This window comes from Canis aureus, chromosome 23 (genome assembly GCF_053574225.1).
Source record: "Canis aureus isolate CA01 chromosome 23, VMU_Caureus_v.1.0, whole genome shotgun sequence".
NCBI lineage: Eukaryota > Metazoa > Chordata > Mammalia > Carnivora > Canidae > Canis > Canis aureus.
In genome coordinates this window covers 26,795,931-26,814,029 of record NC_135633.1, presented here as the reverse complement: position 1 = coordinate 26,814,029, position 18,099 = coordinate 26,795,931, and the positions used below count along the sequence as shown (strand labels likewise).

The following is an 18,099-nucleotide window of genomic DNA, read 5'->3' as shown; positions in this document are numbered from 1 at the left end:
TGGACCGAATCACGAATTTGCAAAATTTCATCTTGCTCTTTTATTTCTTTTTAGAAGATAAATACAGGGAGGATGGGAATCATTCACTAAATAATCTCTAAAGTGTTGAGTACTTCCCATCTACCTTCATAGATGAGATAAATAAATGGTAGCAGTAATAGTAGAAGCAGCAGCAGCAGCACCCCACTCCTGGAGTGGAGATTAAGACAGAATAAGCCAACTGCTTTGCATTAAAATTTTTCTCATACCCCAAACCGGCGAATATGGAGCTTTGGAGAAACTGTTAGGTTTATAAAGGAATTTTTTTCCCTTCAGGAACAGCACACACTTGGCTTTATGTGCTTACCTAAGGAGCAGTTTTATTATTGGCTTTAACATATTGGCTTTTACATTTTCTTATCTTTTTTTTTGTTGTTGTTGATGGTAGTGGTTTTTTGCACGAAAGACATACCAAGTTAAGCCTCCTCTGGTTTTAGCAGCCTTCCTCTTCTAGAGCTCAGCCAGGGTGAATGACCCACACAGGTTGCTGGCTTTTTAACTGTAGGTTAAGTTCTCCCTGAAGATGCAACACAAGTCAGCACAATTGATCATGATATTTCCCCTTTTTTGTTACCTCAGAAGGAGTTGCCTTGCCCTAACTGGGAAGAGCAGAACCTTACTTACGCCCTTACAGTTCCATGGGGCTCACTAGTGGGAGGTTGGGTGGGTAGGCCTTAAATCCAATGTTTAGGCTACCTTGGATTCAAGTCTAGTGGGCAGGTCCCGAGCTAGTACTGCAGAATGGCTGTCTTCCTAGACCAGCAGTCTTGCTGGGATAGCACTCTCAACAGCCGGGCCTCCCAACTAGGAAGAAATTCAGATTCAGGCTGTTTTCTGGCGCCAACAGATTTGAGTCCATTTAATTTATTTTCTTTACTTATGCCTCTTACAGAAGCAACAAAAAGCCTACAAAACCTAGTTAGAATGTTTCCCATCTTACTTCCATAGCCTTTCAGCTCATAGCAGTAAAAGTGAAGTTTTGCTATCAGGATGGTGTTTTGTAGGCTCTGTCTCCTAGACATCTTTGTTGTCCCCCCTCTCCTTTTTATCCCATTGTTATTGTTTTAGCTTTGCCTTTGGGCTCCAGCAGTAACTTCCTATCTGGCCCCTCCTCCAATCTCACCCACTCTGAACCCTTGTGCATAATTGCTGCTGGAGTAGGTAAAACACAAATCTGAAATTCCCAGTTTAAAATTCTCCAGTGAATTCCTGAGTGAAAAATTCCATCTGTTTTCAGTCTACCTTTTTATCTTCATTTTTTTATTTTTTTGCTTTTCCCTACACACTATAAATTTCAACTGTACTGAACTACTTGCCATTTCCCTAGTATGTCATACGCTTTCATGCTATCATACCTGAAAGAAATATATATATTTCTTTGTCTCCACTCCTCCACACCTTTGACAAACTCCTCACACTCATTGTTCAAGACCAATTAAAATGTTTCTTCTTTTGAGGAGCCATTCCCAGCTTTCTCAGACCTGTTCTTCCCTCCCTCCTCAATGTACACCATTATGATAACACCCTATCATTCTTGGATTATATGTCATATATATTACCTATAGATTAATATAAGTAAACTTTATTATTTCCCTATTAGACTTTAAGTTCCTATGTAAAGAACCTTACATCTGGTTAGGGCAGAGTAAGCATTTGCTAGATGTTAACTATGCTGATGTATAATGATGAAGAAATCTGGATTAACTCACTTTCAGCCTTCACTGATCACCCATCACCAGAATCTTGTTATGTCATTTGATTTTTTTTTTTTTTTAAGTTGGGGGATAACCCATCAGCAGAAGAGTGAACAAGACAAGAAGAAAATTGAATTGCTTTAAGGGAAGAGGATTTATAAATTGAAGTCTGGCTAAAGGCAGGCAACCAGGAGAAGAGGTTGAAGGAATTAGATCTGTTGGATTTGGACAAGAGAAAGGCAGGAAGAATAACTGATATCTTCATATATGTGGAGGATTGCCCTGGAGCAGAAGAAAGAGACTGGTAGAACCGGGACCAGTATCTGGGAAGCTTTCCAGGGTTAGATACTTTATGAGGCAGATTTTTAGCCAGAGTGAAGAATTTTTTAACTTACAGAGCTCTCCAGCAGGAGCTTTGACTGCCTGAACAGGTTGAGCTGCCATCATTAGAAGGCTGTGCTGGCAGAGGCTCTGTGGCCAGCTGTGTGGGCCATTAAAAAGTATTCCTGTACTGGGTGGCAAATTGGACTCAGTCACCTCTAAACCTCTTGTAACTCTATTTCCTTGAATACGTGTGATGCTTTTCAATAACATAAACATGAGCTGTATTAGTATGCTGAGCAGGAAAAATAGGTTTTTGTTTGTTTATTTGGGTAACTGAACCATCTTTGACCAATTTGACTCTCCAGAGTAATTTTCTGTTTTCCCAGATTATGAAGCTGCAACATGGGGTGGAGGTGTTGGTATGGCAGCCAAATCCAGAGGGTTTATGTTGAGTGGAATCATGTTTTGAGGAGAGGTGTAGGGAAGTTGGTAGGAATGGACTTTGTCTCACTCAGCAGGCCTAAGTTCTATCTCCACTCTCTATTTATAAGCTGTTTAAGGTAAGTCTAAGTTTCAGTATACTCATCTCTAAAATGAGACTATTAAGATTTTTCATAGAATTAGTGTGAAGATTAAATTAGATAAAGAAGGCCATAGTACTCCAAACATACTCAGATTCAAAATTATATTCTTCCCTTTGCCCTCTTCTTTTTGGGCAAATTGATTTTTCTTGTTTGGGTTTTGGTCACCCTGGCCTTAGGGCAAGGAAGGGGGACAGTTTTTTCTTTTTCATCTTGAGCAGCAGACCTAAAATACCGTCTTTGCATAAGTGTCCCCCTGCTCACAAAGGAGTAATCCTCTTTGTCTTTGTAAACCAGGGAGTTAGTCTTGCACTACTAGCCTTTTGATACTCTTGCTTTCTTCCTAAGGATCGAGGATCAAGTCATTTCTGACATAGTCCTCTGATTTGTCTTAGTATTTCTAATTTCCATATTAATAAAAAATAGCTTTATATTTCTTCAGTCCTAATCCTAGTGACAACAAGAAGGGATCAGATTGCATTGACATGTATAAAAGCAATGAAAACATATACATCAGAATCCCAGGAAACCTGATCACTACTATAGCTTTCGGGATACAAAGGAGAAAAGCTCATTTGTGTCCACTTATTTTCTTCACTCTTGATCTTCAAAGAATGTAAGTACAGAAGGGGCAGACTTCCTTTCAAGGACTAAATCATAGTTATTTGGCAGGTGTGGAAAAGGCATTGCTTTTAGGATTCCCTTAACAGTTCCACCACTGACTTGCTAAAAAATCTTAGAAAGACATTTCACCTCTCCAAATCGCTGTTTCCTTATCTACAAAATGAGGGAAATAACATTAGTGGTTTGTTTTTTTTTAAGATCTTATTTTTAAGTAATCATTACACCCAGCATGGAGTCTGAACTCACACCCCAAGATACAGAGTTGTATGTTCCACTGACTGAGCCAGCCAGGTGTCCCAAACATTAGTGTTGTTTTGAAGCTCAAATGAAATCACATTTTAGGTATGAGAAGGTATAAGAATATCTTTTGTATGACCAATGGAAGAATTGTATATGGTGTATTATTTGAACTCTGTATCTTTACCTCTGATGAGCTTCCACAGATCCAGGTAGCCTTGGACAACTGGGACCTGGAATGCATTCTCCTCCCTTGGGTCTTTGAGAGTCCATGAGAGTGTCTTTGGAATGTGCTAGGAGGAGGCTTCCAACAAGGAAAAGCCACAAACTAGCAAGTGCTACTGTGGCCTAAGCTTATAACTCAAGTGGTGGGAGACAGTCTCCCCTAAGCAAGTAAACATACTATATAGTATGTCAGGTTAAGTGCTGTAAAGAAAAAGCAGGATGAGAAGAATAGCAATTAATGGAAGTTGAGAGTACTATTTTACAAAGAGTATAAGGTGACCTTTGAACCGAGTTCCAGGAAGAGGGAATAGAAAGGATAAAGGCTGAAATGGGAAGATACTTGATACGTTAAGAACAGCAAGGAGGCCAGTGTGGCTGGAGAGTAGGTTAGCATGGGGGCAGATAGTAGCAGAGGAGGTTAGAAGGTGGCTGAGGCCCAGGTGGGTCATTAAAAGGATTTCCCTGTGATTGCCATGGGAAGTTACTGTGAGGCTTAAAGAGAGGAGTGTCATGATCTGATTTAATGTTTTAACAGGATCACTCTGGTTACTGTGGGAAACAGACTGCACAGAATTAAAGGTAGAAGCAGGGAGACCAATTATGAAACTACTGCAATAATCTGGTAAGAAAGTGGTTAGGCAACAAGAGATAGTAAGATTCTGAAAATATTCTGTAAGGTAGAATTGAAAGGATTTGCTGATGTGGATGGGAGAGAAAGAATAGTGTCAAGGATGACTCTAAGATTTTTAGCCTGAGGAACTAGAAGAATGAGTTGTCATTTACTGGTGTAGAGAAAACTGCAAGGAAACAGGTTTGGAAGGGAGTAGAAGGATAGAAAGTAAAGATTTATTTTTTAATATTGTAAGCTTAAAATAATAATAATAGATGACTTTAAATTCTTAACTATTTGCCTGGCTCTTGGTGCTTTGGGATCTTAACTAATTTAATACTTATACCAACTTACTAGGTAAGTAATAGTTCCATTTTACAGATGGGAAAACAGAGTGGCCCAAGATCACACATGTAATTAGTAGTGTTGCTGGAATTCAAACCGAAGCCTAGGTCTAGCTCCAGACACCACACTCAACCACTTACCATATAATCTTGATAGTATAGCAAGCATCCAAGTGGAGATGTTGAGTAGGCAGTTAGATACTATATGAGTCAGGAGTTTAGGAGAGAAGTCCTGTCTAGGAGTATGAAACTAAGACATAGTGACAGAATTAAGAAGGTAAATTAGGGCCATCCCCAATAAAAGGAGACATGGTTATAAGAACTCAAAATTATGAGTTCAAGCCAGCAAAACAACCTTTGCCCTCAGGTGTGGTTAACCCATCAGCTCTGTTATTTAGAATACAAACCAGGCCACTTATGGATGCCCCCCCAAAATGCTACCTTTCATGCTTTTGTGTGGAATGCCCTTCCTCCCTCTTCTTATCCACAGCCAGGAATATCTAGTCCCCAGCATAATTCCTGACAGACAATAGGTACTAAGAAAACGTTGCTTAAGAAGGACTTTTCTTTGCCCACTCTCTGCCTTTATCATGACACTCTTCAGGCAGCATTCTAACTATCCACTTACCCATCTTTCTCCTTCATTAGTTGGTGACTCTCTCAAAGCCAAGGACACTGTTGGATTTGTTTCTCTTGTTTACAAACCTCTCATAGGGCAGCCCTGGTGGCTCAGCGCTTTAGCGCCGCTTCAGCCTAGGGTGTGATCCTGGAGACCTGGGATCGAGTCCCACGTCAGGCTCCCTGCATGGAGCCTGCTTCTCCCTCTGCCTGTGTCTCTGCCTCTCTCTCTCTCTCTCTCTCTGTCTCTCTCTCTCTCACGAATAAATAAAGAAAATCTTAAAAAAAAAAAAAAAAAACCACCTCTCTCGTAGCTCCAGTGTACAACCCCCCTGGTAATCTCTGCATTGGATACCTATTTTATGCCTTATTTGTGCTAGGCTTTAGAGATGCCAACATCATCAGCAACAGAAGGAGCAAGATGAATAATATCACTTGGGGACAAGGAAACAAAACCAAACCAAACCAGGAGTAGGGAGGAAGCCTAGCTTACCATTGATGCCCTTTTTAAGAGAGGGAAAGCTGGTGGTGGCGAAGAGATTCTCTACTGGCCACAAAGACTATTTACCATAATCTTATGTTTGAGAAGTTCAGATACTACTTGTCCAGGCTAAAGTGTGTGTGTGGGGGTTGTGTTGACAGAGAATGGGAAGGAGGAAGTGACCAAGAGCCATTGTATATAAGCAAATAAGACATAGCTATGTCTTCAGAGAGCTTACAGTTTGGGGAGCAGGGGCAGGACAGGAAATATAAACCTGCCAGTGATGTACAGTGTGGTAAATTCTGTAATTAAGGAGGCATGTGTCTTTAAATCTGCTCTGTTCTAAAGGGCAGAAACTACAGGTAGAGTTCAGTGAAGTATGAAACGTCATTTTCAGACAGTCAGAGTAGTCTCACAGTGGAGTAGGGGTCTCAGGAAAAGAGGGAGTTCACTGTCTGTAGAAATGCAAGGGCGGGGTTGAATGATCCCATAAGCATGTCACAGAGGAGGCTCTAGCCCCAAATGTAAGGGTGGACCAAGTGGCCTTTAAGGTGTGTTCTAGCATCAGCAGTCTGTAACCCTGAGTCCCTTTCCTTTCTCTTGGCCTGAGGATGTCATTTATAAGATGAAGAGGGTTGGAGGACCAAATAAAGCTCCTTCTATTCTGCCCTCTTACATCTGCCAAATTCAAGTGAATGAAAAATAAGTCTACTTGGAAATACTGAAAGAGGATCCTGTAATTGCTCCCCAAAGTAAAAGGCATCTGAAATGAGAAAACAGGGGTGTAATTACCCTTGGCCACACAATCTCTCACATGAAGCTGAATATACATTTCAGCCATGAGACTGGATCGCTTTGCTTTTCCAGATTAAACCCCTGACTTTCTTCTTGATATAGCAGACCTCCATAATACTTATTAAGAGACAAGTTGTCCACCTTGGTTCTAAAATCAGAAAATGACTGGGGGCGGGGGCAGTAAAGTGAGATCAATTTTCTTTGGAGTTGGAAAGGATTTAGGGAAAGGCATATTAACAAAGATACATTATTAAAGTGCAATATTTACAAATCCCAAAGAAGCTTTTAGGGATTTAGAGATTTAATCTTTGACTTTTAAAATCAGCTTTCCATCATCAGTCAAAATACCAATGAGCATTAAAAAGCTGCAGGGAGCAGTGAGACAGGCACTTACCTACTGCTAGTGCAAGTACAAATTGATAGTCTATCTAGGAAGCAGTTTGGCAAAGTAGGTGAAAACTCCTAGGTTGCCACTTCTCATCGCTTCTGCTGATTTTGCCCTGTACTGAGTCCCATCATCTATTTCCAGGAGTTTGCAGTAGCCTCCTAACTGGTCTGCTTCTCTGCCCTGCCCCCATTATAGTCTGTTTTCAACAGAGTAATGAGAGTGACCGTTTTCAAATGAAAGTCAGATCATGTTATTCTTCTGTTCAGACCCCTGTAATCTCTTCTCATTTCACTCAGAGTGAAAGTGAAATCCTTTCCCTAGGACTGTAAGGCCCTGTGTGAACTGACCAGCCCTTTATCTCTCTGACTTCCTCTACTACTACTGTTCCCCTCATTTGTTCCACTTCAACCATACTGGGATCTTTGCTGTTCCTCAGACACGTCCCATAAGCTTTCCACTTAGGGGCTTTGTACTGTTTCCTTCATTTGAAGTGCTCTTTTTTTTTTCAGCTATCTACTTGGTTAACTCTCTTTCCTTCAAGTCTTTGTGAAAATCTCACCTTCTAAATATGTCTTATACTGGTTACCCTATCCAATACCCTATTCAACCCTCCCTCCAACACTCTGGCACTTCTGACACCCTCTACCCTGCCCGTTTTCTTTTCTCTTTTCCATGGCGTACTTTGGACTGTGTTTACTATTTATCCACTGCCCTCTCCCACCCTTTAAAAATATAAGCTCCACAAGTACAGGTTTCACAGTGTCCGGCACAAAGTTGATACTCAAATATGGTTGAATGGATGAGCTTTAAAAATAGCAATGTCTTTTGACCTAGAAATCTCACTTCTAGACTCGTTCTTAAAATAATTGGAGATGTATTCAAAGATTTATTTAGGTTGTTTTCATAGCTGTATTTATTATACTGAAAAATTTCAAACAACCTAAACGTCTAAAACAGAGTGATAATTAAATGATTCGATCTATCTATATAATGGAATATTATAAAGATATTTAAAGTAATATTTTTTAAGAATATGTAATTATATGGGAAAATGCTTATAATGTTAAAGTGAAGAAGTAGAATGTAAAACTACATATACCCACACCCTTACTTCACACCATATACAAAAATGGATCAGTAATCTAAATATAAGAGTCAAGGCACCAGGGCAACTCATTTTGTTAAATGTCTGACTCTTCATTTTGGCACAGGTCATCATGACCTCAGGTTTGTGAGATCAAGCCCTGCATTGAGCTTTATGTTGGGTGTGGAGCCTGCTTAAGATTCTGTCTCCCCCACTCCCTCTTAGATAGATAGATAGATAGATAGATAGATAGATAGATAAGCAAACAAGCCAAAACCGTAAAACTCTTAGAAGAAACCATAAGGTTAAATCTTCATGACATTGGATTTGGCAATGGATTCTTAGATATGACACCAAAAGTATGAGCAACAAAACAAAAAAAATAGGTAAATTGGACTTCATCAAAATAAAAAAAATTTGCATATCAAAGGTATTATCAAGAAAGGGAAAAGACAACCCATGGGATGGGAGAAAATATTTGCAAATTTTTATATTTGCAAATGTTTGCAATGATTAGGGTTTAATATCCAAATACTATAAAAAAAATTACTAAAACTTAACAAAATCAAGCAGCTCAATTTTTTAAATAAGCAAATGTTTTGAATATGCATTTCCCCAAAGAGGTAATGTGAATGGCCAAGAAGCACATGAAAAGATGCCCAACATCATTAATCATTTGAGAAATGCAAATTGAAATCACAGCATGAAGATACCACTTCATGCCTATTAGAATGACTATAATAAAAAATAAAAACTATGTGTTGGTGAGGATTTGGGAAAATTGGAACCCTCATACATTGCTGTGAGAGTATAAAATCATGTAGCCTCTATGCAAAAACAGTTTGGTGGTTCCTCAAAAAGTTAAGCTTATACTTACCATATGATCAAGTAATTCCACTCCCAAGTATATACCCCATGGAATTGACAACACGGACTTAGAGAGATATTGTACACCAATGTTCATAGCAGCATTTTCACAATATCCATGAGGTGTAATCAACCTAAATATCTAACAGTAGATGAATGGATAAAAAGATGTGGTATTTACAAACCATGGAGTATCACTCAGCCATAAAAAGGAATGAAGTTTCAATACATGCTAAAACATGGATGAATCTTGAAAACATTATACTAGGGCAGCCCCAGTGGTGCAGCGGTTTGGTGCCGCCTGCAGCCCAGGGTGTGATCCTGGAGACCTGGGATCGAGTCCCACATCGGGCTCCTTGCATGGAGCCTGCTTCTCCCTCTGCCTGTTTCTCTGCCTCTCTCCCTCTCTCTGTCTCTCATGAACAAATAAATAAAATCTTAAAAAAAAACAAAACCATTATACTAAAGGGAAAGAAGCTAGGACGCCTGGGTGGCTCAGTTGGTTAAGTGATTGACTCTTGATTGTAGCTCAGGTCATGAACTCAGAGTTGTGAGATCAAGCCCTGCATTGTGCTGTGCGTGGAACCTACTTAAGATTCTCTCTCGAAAGTGGAACCCTCTTAACATTATTGGTGGGAATGCAAACTGGTATAGCCATTCTTGAGAATGGAGGTTCCTCAAAAAGTTAAAAACTACCCTAATAATCCAGCAATTGTGGTACTAGTTATTTACCTAAAGGATACAAAAATACAGATTTGAGGGGCACCTGGGTGTCTCAGTCAGTTAAGCATCTGCCTTCATCTCAGGTCATGATCCCAGGGTCCTGGGATTGAGCCCCAAATCGGGCCCCCTGCTCAGTGGAGAGTTTGCTTCTCCCTTTGCCTCTGAAGCTCCTCCTGCTTGTGCTAGCACACTCTGTCAAATAAATAAAAAGTCTTTAAACAAAACAAAACAAAAATGCAGATCTAAAGGGGCACATATACCACAATATGTATAGTGTGTAGCAGCATTTTCAAAAATAGCCAAACTCTGGAGAGAGTCATCTATCCGTTGACTGATGAATGGATAAAGAAGATGTGATATATATGTACAATGGAATACTACTCAGCTGTCAAAAATGAAATCTTCCCATTTGCAACGATGTGGATGGACCTAGAGTGTATTATGCTGAGTGAAATAAGTCAGTCAGAGACCAATACCATATGATCTCACTTATGTGTGGAATTTAAGAAAGAAAACAGATGAACATATGGGAAGGGGAGGGGAAAATGACGGGGAAATAAACCATAAAACACTTTTTTTAAAAAGATTTTATTTATTCATGAGAGACACACAGAGAGAGAGAGGCAGAGGGAAAAGCAGGCTCCTTGCGAGGAGCCTCATACAGAAATCGATCTCAGGATCATGTCCTGAGCCAAAAGCAGACGCTCAAACACTAAGCCCCCCAGGTGCCACAACCCTAAGAGACTCTGAATAATAGAAAACAAACTTAGGGTTGATGGAAGGAGGTGGAGGGGGGTGATGAGCTAGATGGGTGAAGGGTATTAAGGAAGGCACTTGTGATGAGCACTGGGTATTGTATGTAAGTGAATAATCACTTAATTCTACTTTAGAAACCAATATTGCACTGTATGTTAACTAAGTGAAATTTAAATAAAAAAAAAAAACTCTCCCTCTGTCCATCCCCTTCCCCCCTCTTTAAAAAAATGTGAAAGGAGCTAGACACAAGGGCAGTGAACGATTTAATTTATATTAAATATCTAGAATAGGCAAATTCATGGAAATAAAGTAGATTAGAGGTTAACAGGAGCTATGGGGAAAAAGAATGGGATGTAACTGCTTACTTCGTACAGAATTTAGAGTGATTAAAAAGTCTTAATAACAGCGGAGATAGTTGTACAACATTATGAACAAAATGCTACTGAATTAATTATATACTTAATATAGCTAAAATCACAAATTTTATGTTACATGTATTTTGTCCAATAAAAATTTCAAAAAAAGGGGTTCCCCACTGGCTCAGTTCATAGAGCACATGACTCCTGATCTTGGGGTCATGAGTTCAAGCCCCACATTAGGGAGTAAATTGTACTTTAAAAAAAATATCTATTAAACATTAAAAAAAAAACAAACCTATATATAATAGGCAGTAGCAGGCTGGATCTGGTTTGTGGGCTTTCTAGAGCCAATTGTGAGCATCTTTTCCCAGCTACCTCTTTTGACATTAGTAGCTTGAAATTGGCCATGGTGGGAGTATTTCTACCATGGGACTTAGTGAATGCTACAAATAGAGCTCCACTTCAATCCCCTCAAGCCAGTTGTTAAATATTTACCAGAACACCACTGAATATATGTATATAAAAATGAGTAGGAAACTATCTGGAAGGATAGCTGTTACTACCCCTGGGGAGCGGGGTAGTGTTGCAGCAGGAATGAGAATAAACTTAGGCTTTTTACCACATACACTTCTATGGTGTTTCAGTTTTTTTTGTTTTGTTTTGTTTTGTTTTTACAGTAAGTATAGAGACATAGTTCTTTTACTGCTTTTAAAAAATAGAAAAATCTGCATATGTTGGGATTGTGGTATTGGTGAGTTTTCTCATAGAGTTAAAAGCTGGTTACAGGGCAGCCCTGGTGGCGCAGCGGTTTGGCGCCGCCTGCAGCCCAGGGCGTGATCCTGGAGACCCTAGAGTCCTACGTCGGGCTCTCGCATGGTGCCTGCTCTCTCTCTCTCTCTCTCTCTGTGTGTGTGTGTGTGTGTTTATGAATAAATAAGTAAAAAATCTTTTTAAAAAATTAAAAATAAATAAAAGCTGGTCACATATACTGTCTGTAAAGGCCCACAGTGAGGCTGAAGGCCAAGCCTGGGACATGGATTCTGTTTCCTTTTCTTTCCCAACTAATTGGGTTTTTGTTTGTTTGTTTGTTTCTTCATAGGTTACCCTACAGCCTACCCGGCAGCAGCCCCTGCCTACAATCCCAGCCTGTACCCCACCAATAGCCCCAGTTATGCTCCAGGTAAGGAGAAAGTGGAGACCGCAGTGATGCCTGGGGTGGGAAGTGGGCTCTGTTTGGAAAAACACACCCACCTGTTGGCCTTTCCCTATCCTTAATTGTCTTGGACTCATCCTGTCCAAACGTGATTCTCTTGGGAGTCCCCTCTAATAACTGGGGCAGTTCAGACTCAGGGTTGGGGTGGGAATAGAATCTCCTCCATTCTCCTTAGGATTTAAGATTGGCCAATCTCTTCTCTGCTAGCATATCTGAGACATGCATCCTCCTCACAGAACCTTTTCTGCTCTCGTAAACAATGTCCAAATCCACTCATTGCTTAGTTTTCCCTAAGACTGCCATTGAGACACACACAGATGTAAATACACACTCACCAGACTTCCTGGATATGGATTTGGAAGAGAGTGAGAGACTTGCCACCAGAGGATAAAAAACTGGTTTTCAAGCTAAGGCAAGGAACCTATATTTCAAAAATAAGAAAGGCCTAGCACTCCTTCAATAGAGATTGAAATAGATTTGAAAATGTTGAAAAGTTTTAGTTTAGGCTAGGAGCAGTGCAGAGGTGTTACCACTGATACTAACCCTCGTACTTAGCAGGTGCTTTAACATTCAAGGGGCTGGAAAAAGAGTATGGACACTGCATTTAGAAAGTCCTGGGTTTGAATCCTGATCAACTCACTAGTTTGTGAAGCCTTGGACAAGATACCTCATCTTTCAGAGAAATGTGTTACTCACCTTAGAGGCGTAGATGGTTTTATCTGAGTTCCTTTTCATTTACTCAACAAATATTTATATGTTGAATGTCCTCCACATTAGAATAGAGAAAAAGAGCCATCTTTGCTTAAAATAACTTACAATAACAAATAACAAATAACACACATGCATTTGGTAGTTGGCATATAAACAAATTCATAGCTGTGTGATGAGTATTTGTGAAGGGAATACCTGTAAGAAGAGAGGAAGCAGAAGAGATTAACAACAATCTGCCTGAGGTTGAAAGTGTACAGGAGGCTTCACAGGGGGCCTAGCAATAGGGGCCTGAGTGAGGGAGAAGCAGGAAGCATTCTTTTAAGCATACAAAGGAAGAGTTGGGCATTCCAGGCCGAGTAGAGCCTGGGCAAAGGAATGGTAGTGTGAGGATGGTTGAAGCACACTGGGGTGGGGGTGGGGGGTGGAGATAATAGAGGGATCTGAACTACAGATGTCAAGTTTATCCAATCAGCTTTAAATAAAAAGCATCGCGAGTCTTCCGTGAGACTCAGCTCTCTAAGCCCGTGGAAACGAGCCTTGGAAATCCCTTTCACAAAGATGGCGCTGAAGGCGAAGAAGGAAGCTTCTGCCCCTCCCAAAGCCGAAGCAGCAGCCAAGCAAAGGCTTTGAAAGCTAAGAAAGTGGTGCTGAAAGGTTTGCACAGTCACAATAAAAAGAAGATCCGTACGTCACCTACATTCTGATGACCCAAGACCCTGCATCTCCGAAGGCAGCCCAAATATCCTCAAAAGAGCGCCCTCCAGGAGAAACAAGCTTGATCACTATGCCATCATCAAGTTCCCCCTGACTACTGAGTCAGCCATGAAGAAAATAGAGGACAACCACACACTTGTGTTCATTGTGGATTTCAAGGCCAATAAGCACCAGATCAAACAAGCTGTGAAAAAGCTCTATGACATTGATGTGGCCAAGGTCAACACCCTGATCAGGCCTGATGGAGAGAAGAAAGCATATGTTTGACTGGCTCCTGACTCTGATGCTTTGAATGTTGCCAAACATCATCTAAACTGAGTCCAGCCGGCTATAAATCTAAATTTTTTCACCATTTAAAAAAAAAAAAAAACTACAGACGTCCAAAGCCAAGATGTGGAAGGGCCTTGAATGCCATGATAACACCCGTTTTCTTACTAGAGTTAAAAAGCTTGAAAAGACCTTAGAGATCCTCCAATTCAGCCTTTTCTCTTGACAAGGGAGATCCAGAGACAAGCAGTGTTTTGTCCAAGTTACCCAGTAAATCAGCAATAGCATATGGACTGGAACCCTTGGCAGATCTTCTGGTTCTTGGTCTCATGTTTCTCTTTGCCAGTCTAGCACTCATCCTACCATCATTCCCTTTCTTCTAGAATATTTGTATGAGAGAAGAACATGGGCTATGTCAGAACACCTGAATCTGAGTACTGTCACTTCATAAATTAACAACCTTAAATCACCTGACCCCTCTGAACCTCAGTTACTTCATTCTGAAGGAGGAGGGATCATTTTGTAATTGAACACACATGCACATACTATGAGCCCCCTCTTTTTTGGGAGACAGGAACTATTTTAATGCAAATAAGTGATTGTTAACCCCCTAAAGTGCTTACATAAGTGTGTCATTCCATAGACATTTATTTTGGCCTTGAAATGCCCAAGGCACTCGAAGATACTGGATGTGATTCAGACTTGAGGGAAGTAAAGTCATTGCCCTCAGAGCTTGTGAGGGTAGCAGTTATTCACAGGCTAAAAAAAATCTCTATCTCAGCATTAATAGTTTATTCTGTATTCACTTTTAGTCAATAAGATATATATTTCCAAAAAACGTATAATATGAGGCAGAAACAATAAAAACTGCAGAAATTAACTCTGAGAAAAGATTTAATCAAATTTGTTAAGTTCTGTCTTAAAAACTACGGCATTTTGATTATCAAGTATCTCACAACATAGAAATGATTTTTTAAAAAAGATTTTGTTTATTCATGAGAGAGAGAGAGAGAGGCAGAGACATAGGCAGAGAGAGAAGCAGGCTCTGTGCAGGGAGCCCTATGTGGGACTCGATCCCATGACTCTAAGACCATGCCCTGGGCCAAAGGCAGATGCTCAACCACTGAGCCACCCAGGCGCCCCTAGAAATGATTTAAATCTAAATGCTATGAGATCTGTGAATTGGCTGGTCTAAAATAAAATTAGGTGAGTAGTTGCAGAAGGTCAGCTAAGGTCAGGAATGAAGAAGATATATTGTCTGTATAGTCAAGAGGTCACCAGTGACCTGTAAAGCAGAGTTGATGAGATGGAGAGGCTGGAAGTGAAAAAGCAGTTAGCAGGTAGAGCCTGCTCTTACAAGAGGCTTGGCTACAATACAAGGGCAAGGAGAACAAGGGGAGGTGGGATTAAAGGAGGCAGTTTTTAGATAAGAGCATAGTGAAGTAAGTGCTGATGGGAAGGAGCAAGTGGGGAAGACAAGTCAGAGATGTAAGAGGATCCGGGCCTTCAAGGAGGCTATGGTGAGGTGGGGAACCTAGAGCTCTGTTCTCTTCTTTGTTTTGGGGAGCAGGTGGAGTGGGGTGCCTCACACAGGATGGCAGCTGTTCCTCTCAGACTAAAGAAGAGGTCACAGATGGCTGTGCTTATTAGAAAAAAATCACCCAGTGGAAAGTGGAGAGTTCTTGTCTAATAGTTTTGATTTGTCAAGAGAGAGGTAAGGGTTCTTAAGGAGAGAGGTCAAGGTATGAAAGCCTTACTGGAAAGAAAAAGTAACATAGCTTTGTAACAGGAGGCCTCAGTGAGGGTGGAGGCCGTGAATTCATCAAGGCTTTAATTTCCATCACTGGGGCATTTACTCATAATGTTTAGGACTTATGGTGATCATTTATGGAATTGTTAAGGATTAGTTTGGCAAGAAAGTAGAAGGACAGAGAATAAAAATAAATAGGTAATGTTTGTTGAATGGATCCTATGTGCCAGGGACTATTTAAGCTTTTAACGGATATTGACTTGTTATCTATTACAGTAAACCTTTGAAGTCATTATTATTGTTAATCTCATTTTCCAAGTGGGAAAACTAAAATTTACAGGAGTTGGGAACTAGCCCAAAGATCCAAACCCAGGAGCTACTACCACAGCTGCATTTGCTCTGCAGTCAACCAGAGAGAAATTAAAGGAGTTAAACTAGAGCAACCAGACTAAGGAGAGCAGACAGGAGGAGCCTAGGACTGTGGAATAAAGAAATGAGATTGGAAAGCTCCAGGCATGTGTAAAGCACTAATAAAGTCTTAATTTTAAAAATAAAATATCAGCCCAAGATTTTTCACAATTTTGTGTTTTCAAAAGTTCAGCATATTTCTAAGCTATGATTACAGCAACCTGACCATGGGTTTCCTTAGAAACCCGTACAGTCCACTATAGAGGGTGGTGTTAGCACATTGTGTCAGAAAGCCCCAAATTAGGAGTTGGAAGGACTGGGTTTCTAGCCCTAACTCTTCTACTGATTTTGGTGTGACCTTGAACAGATTCTATTCCTTTGGAGTTAGACACACACACACACACACACACACACACACACACACACACACCTGCACGCACAATTGGTCTGTTTCACATTTTGGGAGGCCAGCTTCTGCATTCACTAGGTCTCCTGACTGCCATAGGGGAGCTCCTGCAGAGGAAGAGCTGGCTCAAGGACAGAGAGGGCAGTGTAGGTTACTCTCAGCTTCCTGCCAGAACCAGCCATTTGTGATGCCATGAGATGCCTGCAGGGTAAAAGTCTGCAAAGGAGCCAAGCTTTCAGGTTTAAATTTCTCTCGGCTTCTTCAAGGAGACCAAGAAGTTGCTTCAGAAAGAGCTATTTTTAGCAGCTTGAGTACTCTAAGATGTCATCTGTTCAGGATGCAGGGAAACATTTCACTCTTTCATTGGTTCTGAAAGCAATGTAGGTACTTGGAGCTTTTTTCTGAGTTCTTAATGACTTCAGGGATCTTATTTAAGAACTATTTGGCCATCCCCCCCCCCCCCCCCACCAAAAAAAAGAACTATTTGGCCCTGCAGGAGGCAGGAGCCAGGTTTTCAGAATCTAGAAACCAAAGGATATATCACATTATTGGTAATCTTACTTGAAAATGAAAGGAAAAGATAAACAGAATAACTAACATAGAAATGAAACACATAGTCACAAGAGGTCTGTTTATAAATCACTTTCATCTACTGTCTCACTTGATTTCATGGCAATTTTATAAAGTACAAATATATTGTTCCTATTTTGCATATGACAAACCTTAGGAAAAACAAGGGAAAAGAATATGCCTGCCATATTCCAGGCACTGTGCAAGGCATGTTACAAATGTTAATTCCTACTTCAGTCTTGTGTGAGTTGAATCTTCCTGCTCCCAGTTTTGCTCAGAGGTTAAATAACTTGTCCAGAGTTGCACAGCTAAAAAGCAGCGGAGCTGGAATTCAAACCCAGTCTGTCTGACCCTACAGCCTATGCTCCTTCTGTAGCACTGCACTCTCCTTGAGGTTTCAAGTGAAGTATCTCTGCATTGGTCCTAGCCTTGTGGGGCTTTACAGAGAGTTCTTCAGAGTCCAGAAGTGATGATTTTGTCCCTGAACCTTACTTCCTCTAGTACACAAAGCCTCTGTCATGTGTGAAGTCCTTCTACAATTCAGAGAGCACTAACTTGGGTCAGCTACCTGGAAGATGCCATAGCATCAAGGAGGCACTTCTCAGTGAATGGGCTTTCCTGGATGGCAAGTCTGTCATTCCCTCCAGGGTAGAGGCACTTCACACCGTCTGCATTCACTGTTTCTTATGTCACCTGGGGGAAACTGCTATCTTGAGACAGTCTGTTTTTGTAACTGCAATGTGTACTACTTTGCACAAATTCTTAGTGGTAATTTCAACTAACATTTCTATCCAACAGAGTTTCAGTTCCTGCATTCAGCTTATGGTAGGAGAGCTATTTTTCCTCATCTGTATTATGGCCTATGAATGTGTTATCTCATAACAACGGTAGATCCCCTCTCCTTCCCTCCCCAAATCCCATTCCTTAGGCTTGGGCTCCCCCAGGTGGCTCAGCAGCAGTTCCTAAAGCATGCAGGAACATGTCTGATGGTGCAAAATCATGGGTTGGAGACACACATAAACCGTCCCCTAGGGCAGCAATGAAGGATCATGGCACTAAAAGGCGTCTTTCCCCTTCCTCACCTCTGGGGTCCCATCTGACCTAGGTCAAAAACTTTCACCCTAACTTGGCTACTGAATTCAAGCAATCAAGTGAACAAAATTCTTCAACCTGTATGGCTCCTCTGTTGGCTTTGTGGCAGCTCTTGTGGAGGAGTACCTGGATTATGCCTAGAAGAACCCAAAAAAAGCAGTCTGCCCCAGGATCAGATTTTCTGTCTCTGTTGGCAGTCTGACATGTTTGAAGACCTGG

At 40.8% G+C, this 18,099-nt stretch overlaps 1 protein-coding gene across 8 annotated transcripts in view; it reads left to right on the top strand.

The window, feature by feature from the left end:
• Window positions 1-18,099, top strand: part of FAM168A (family with sequence similarity 168 member A) — a 186,436-nt gene that overhangs the window by 147,351 nt on the left and 20,986 nt on the right. For 6 of the 8 annotated variants that reach the window (XM_077866946.1, XM_077866945.1, XM_077866944.1 and 3 more), the window contains 2 exons: window positions 11,849-11,929; window positions 17,587-17,613. In XM_077866946.1, the coding sequence (XP_077723072.1) occupies window positions 11,849-11,929; window positions 17,587-17,613 (108 nt within the window). The remainder of the gene's footprint in view (window positions 1-11,848; window positions 11,930-17,586; window positions 17,614-18,099) is intronic. The other 2 variants (XM_077866943.1, XM_077866940.1) reach the window with 1 other exon arrangement.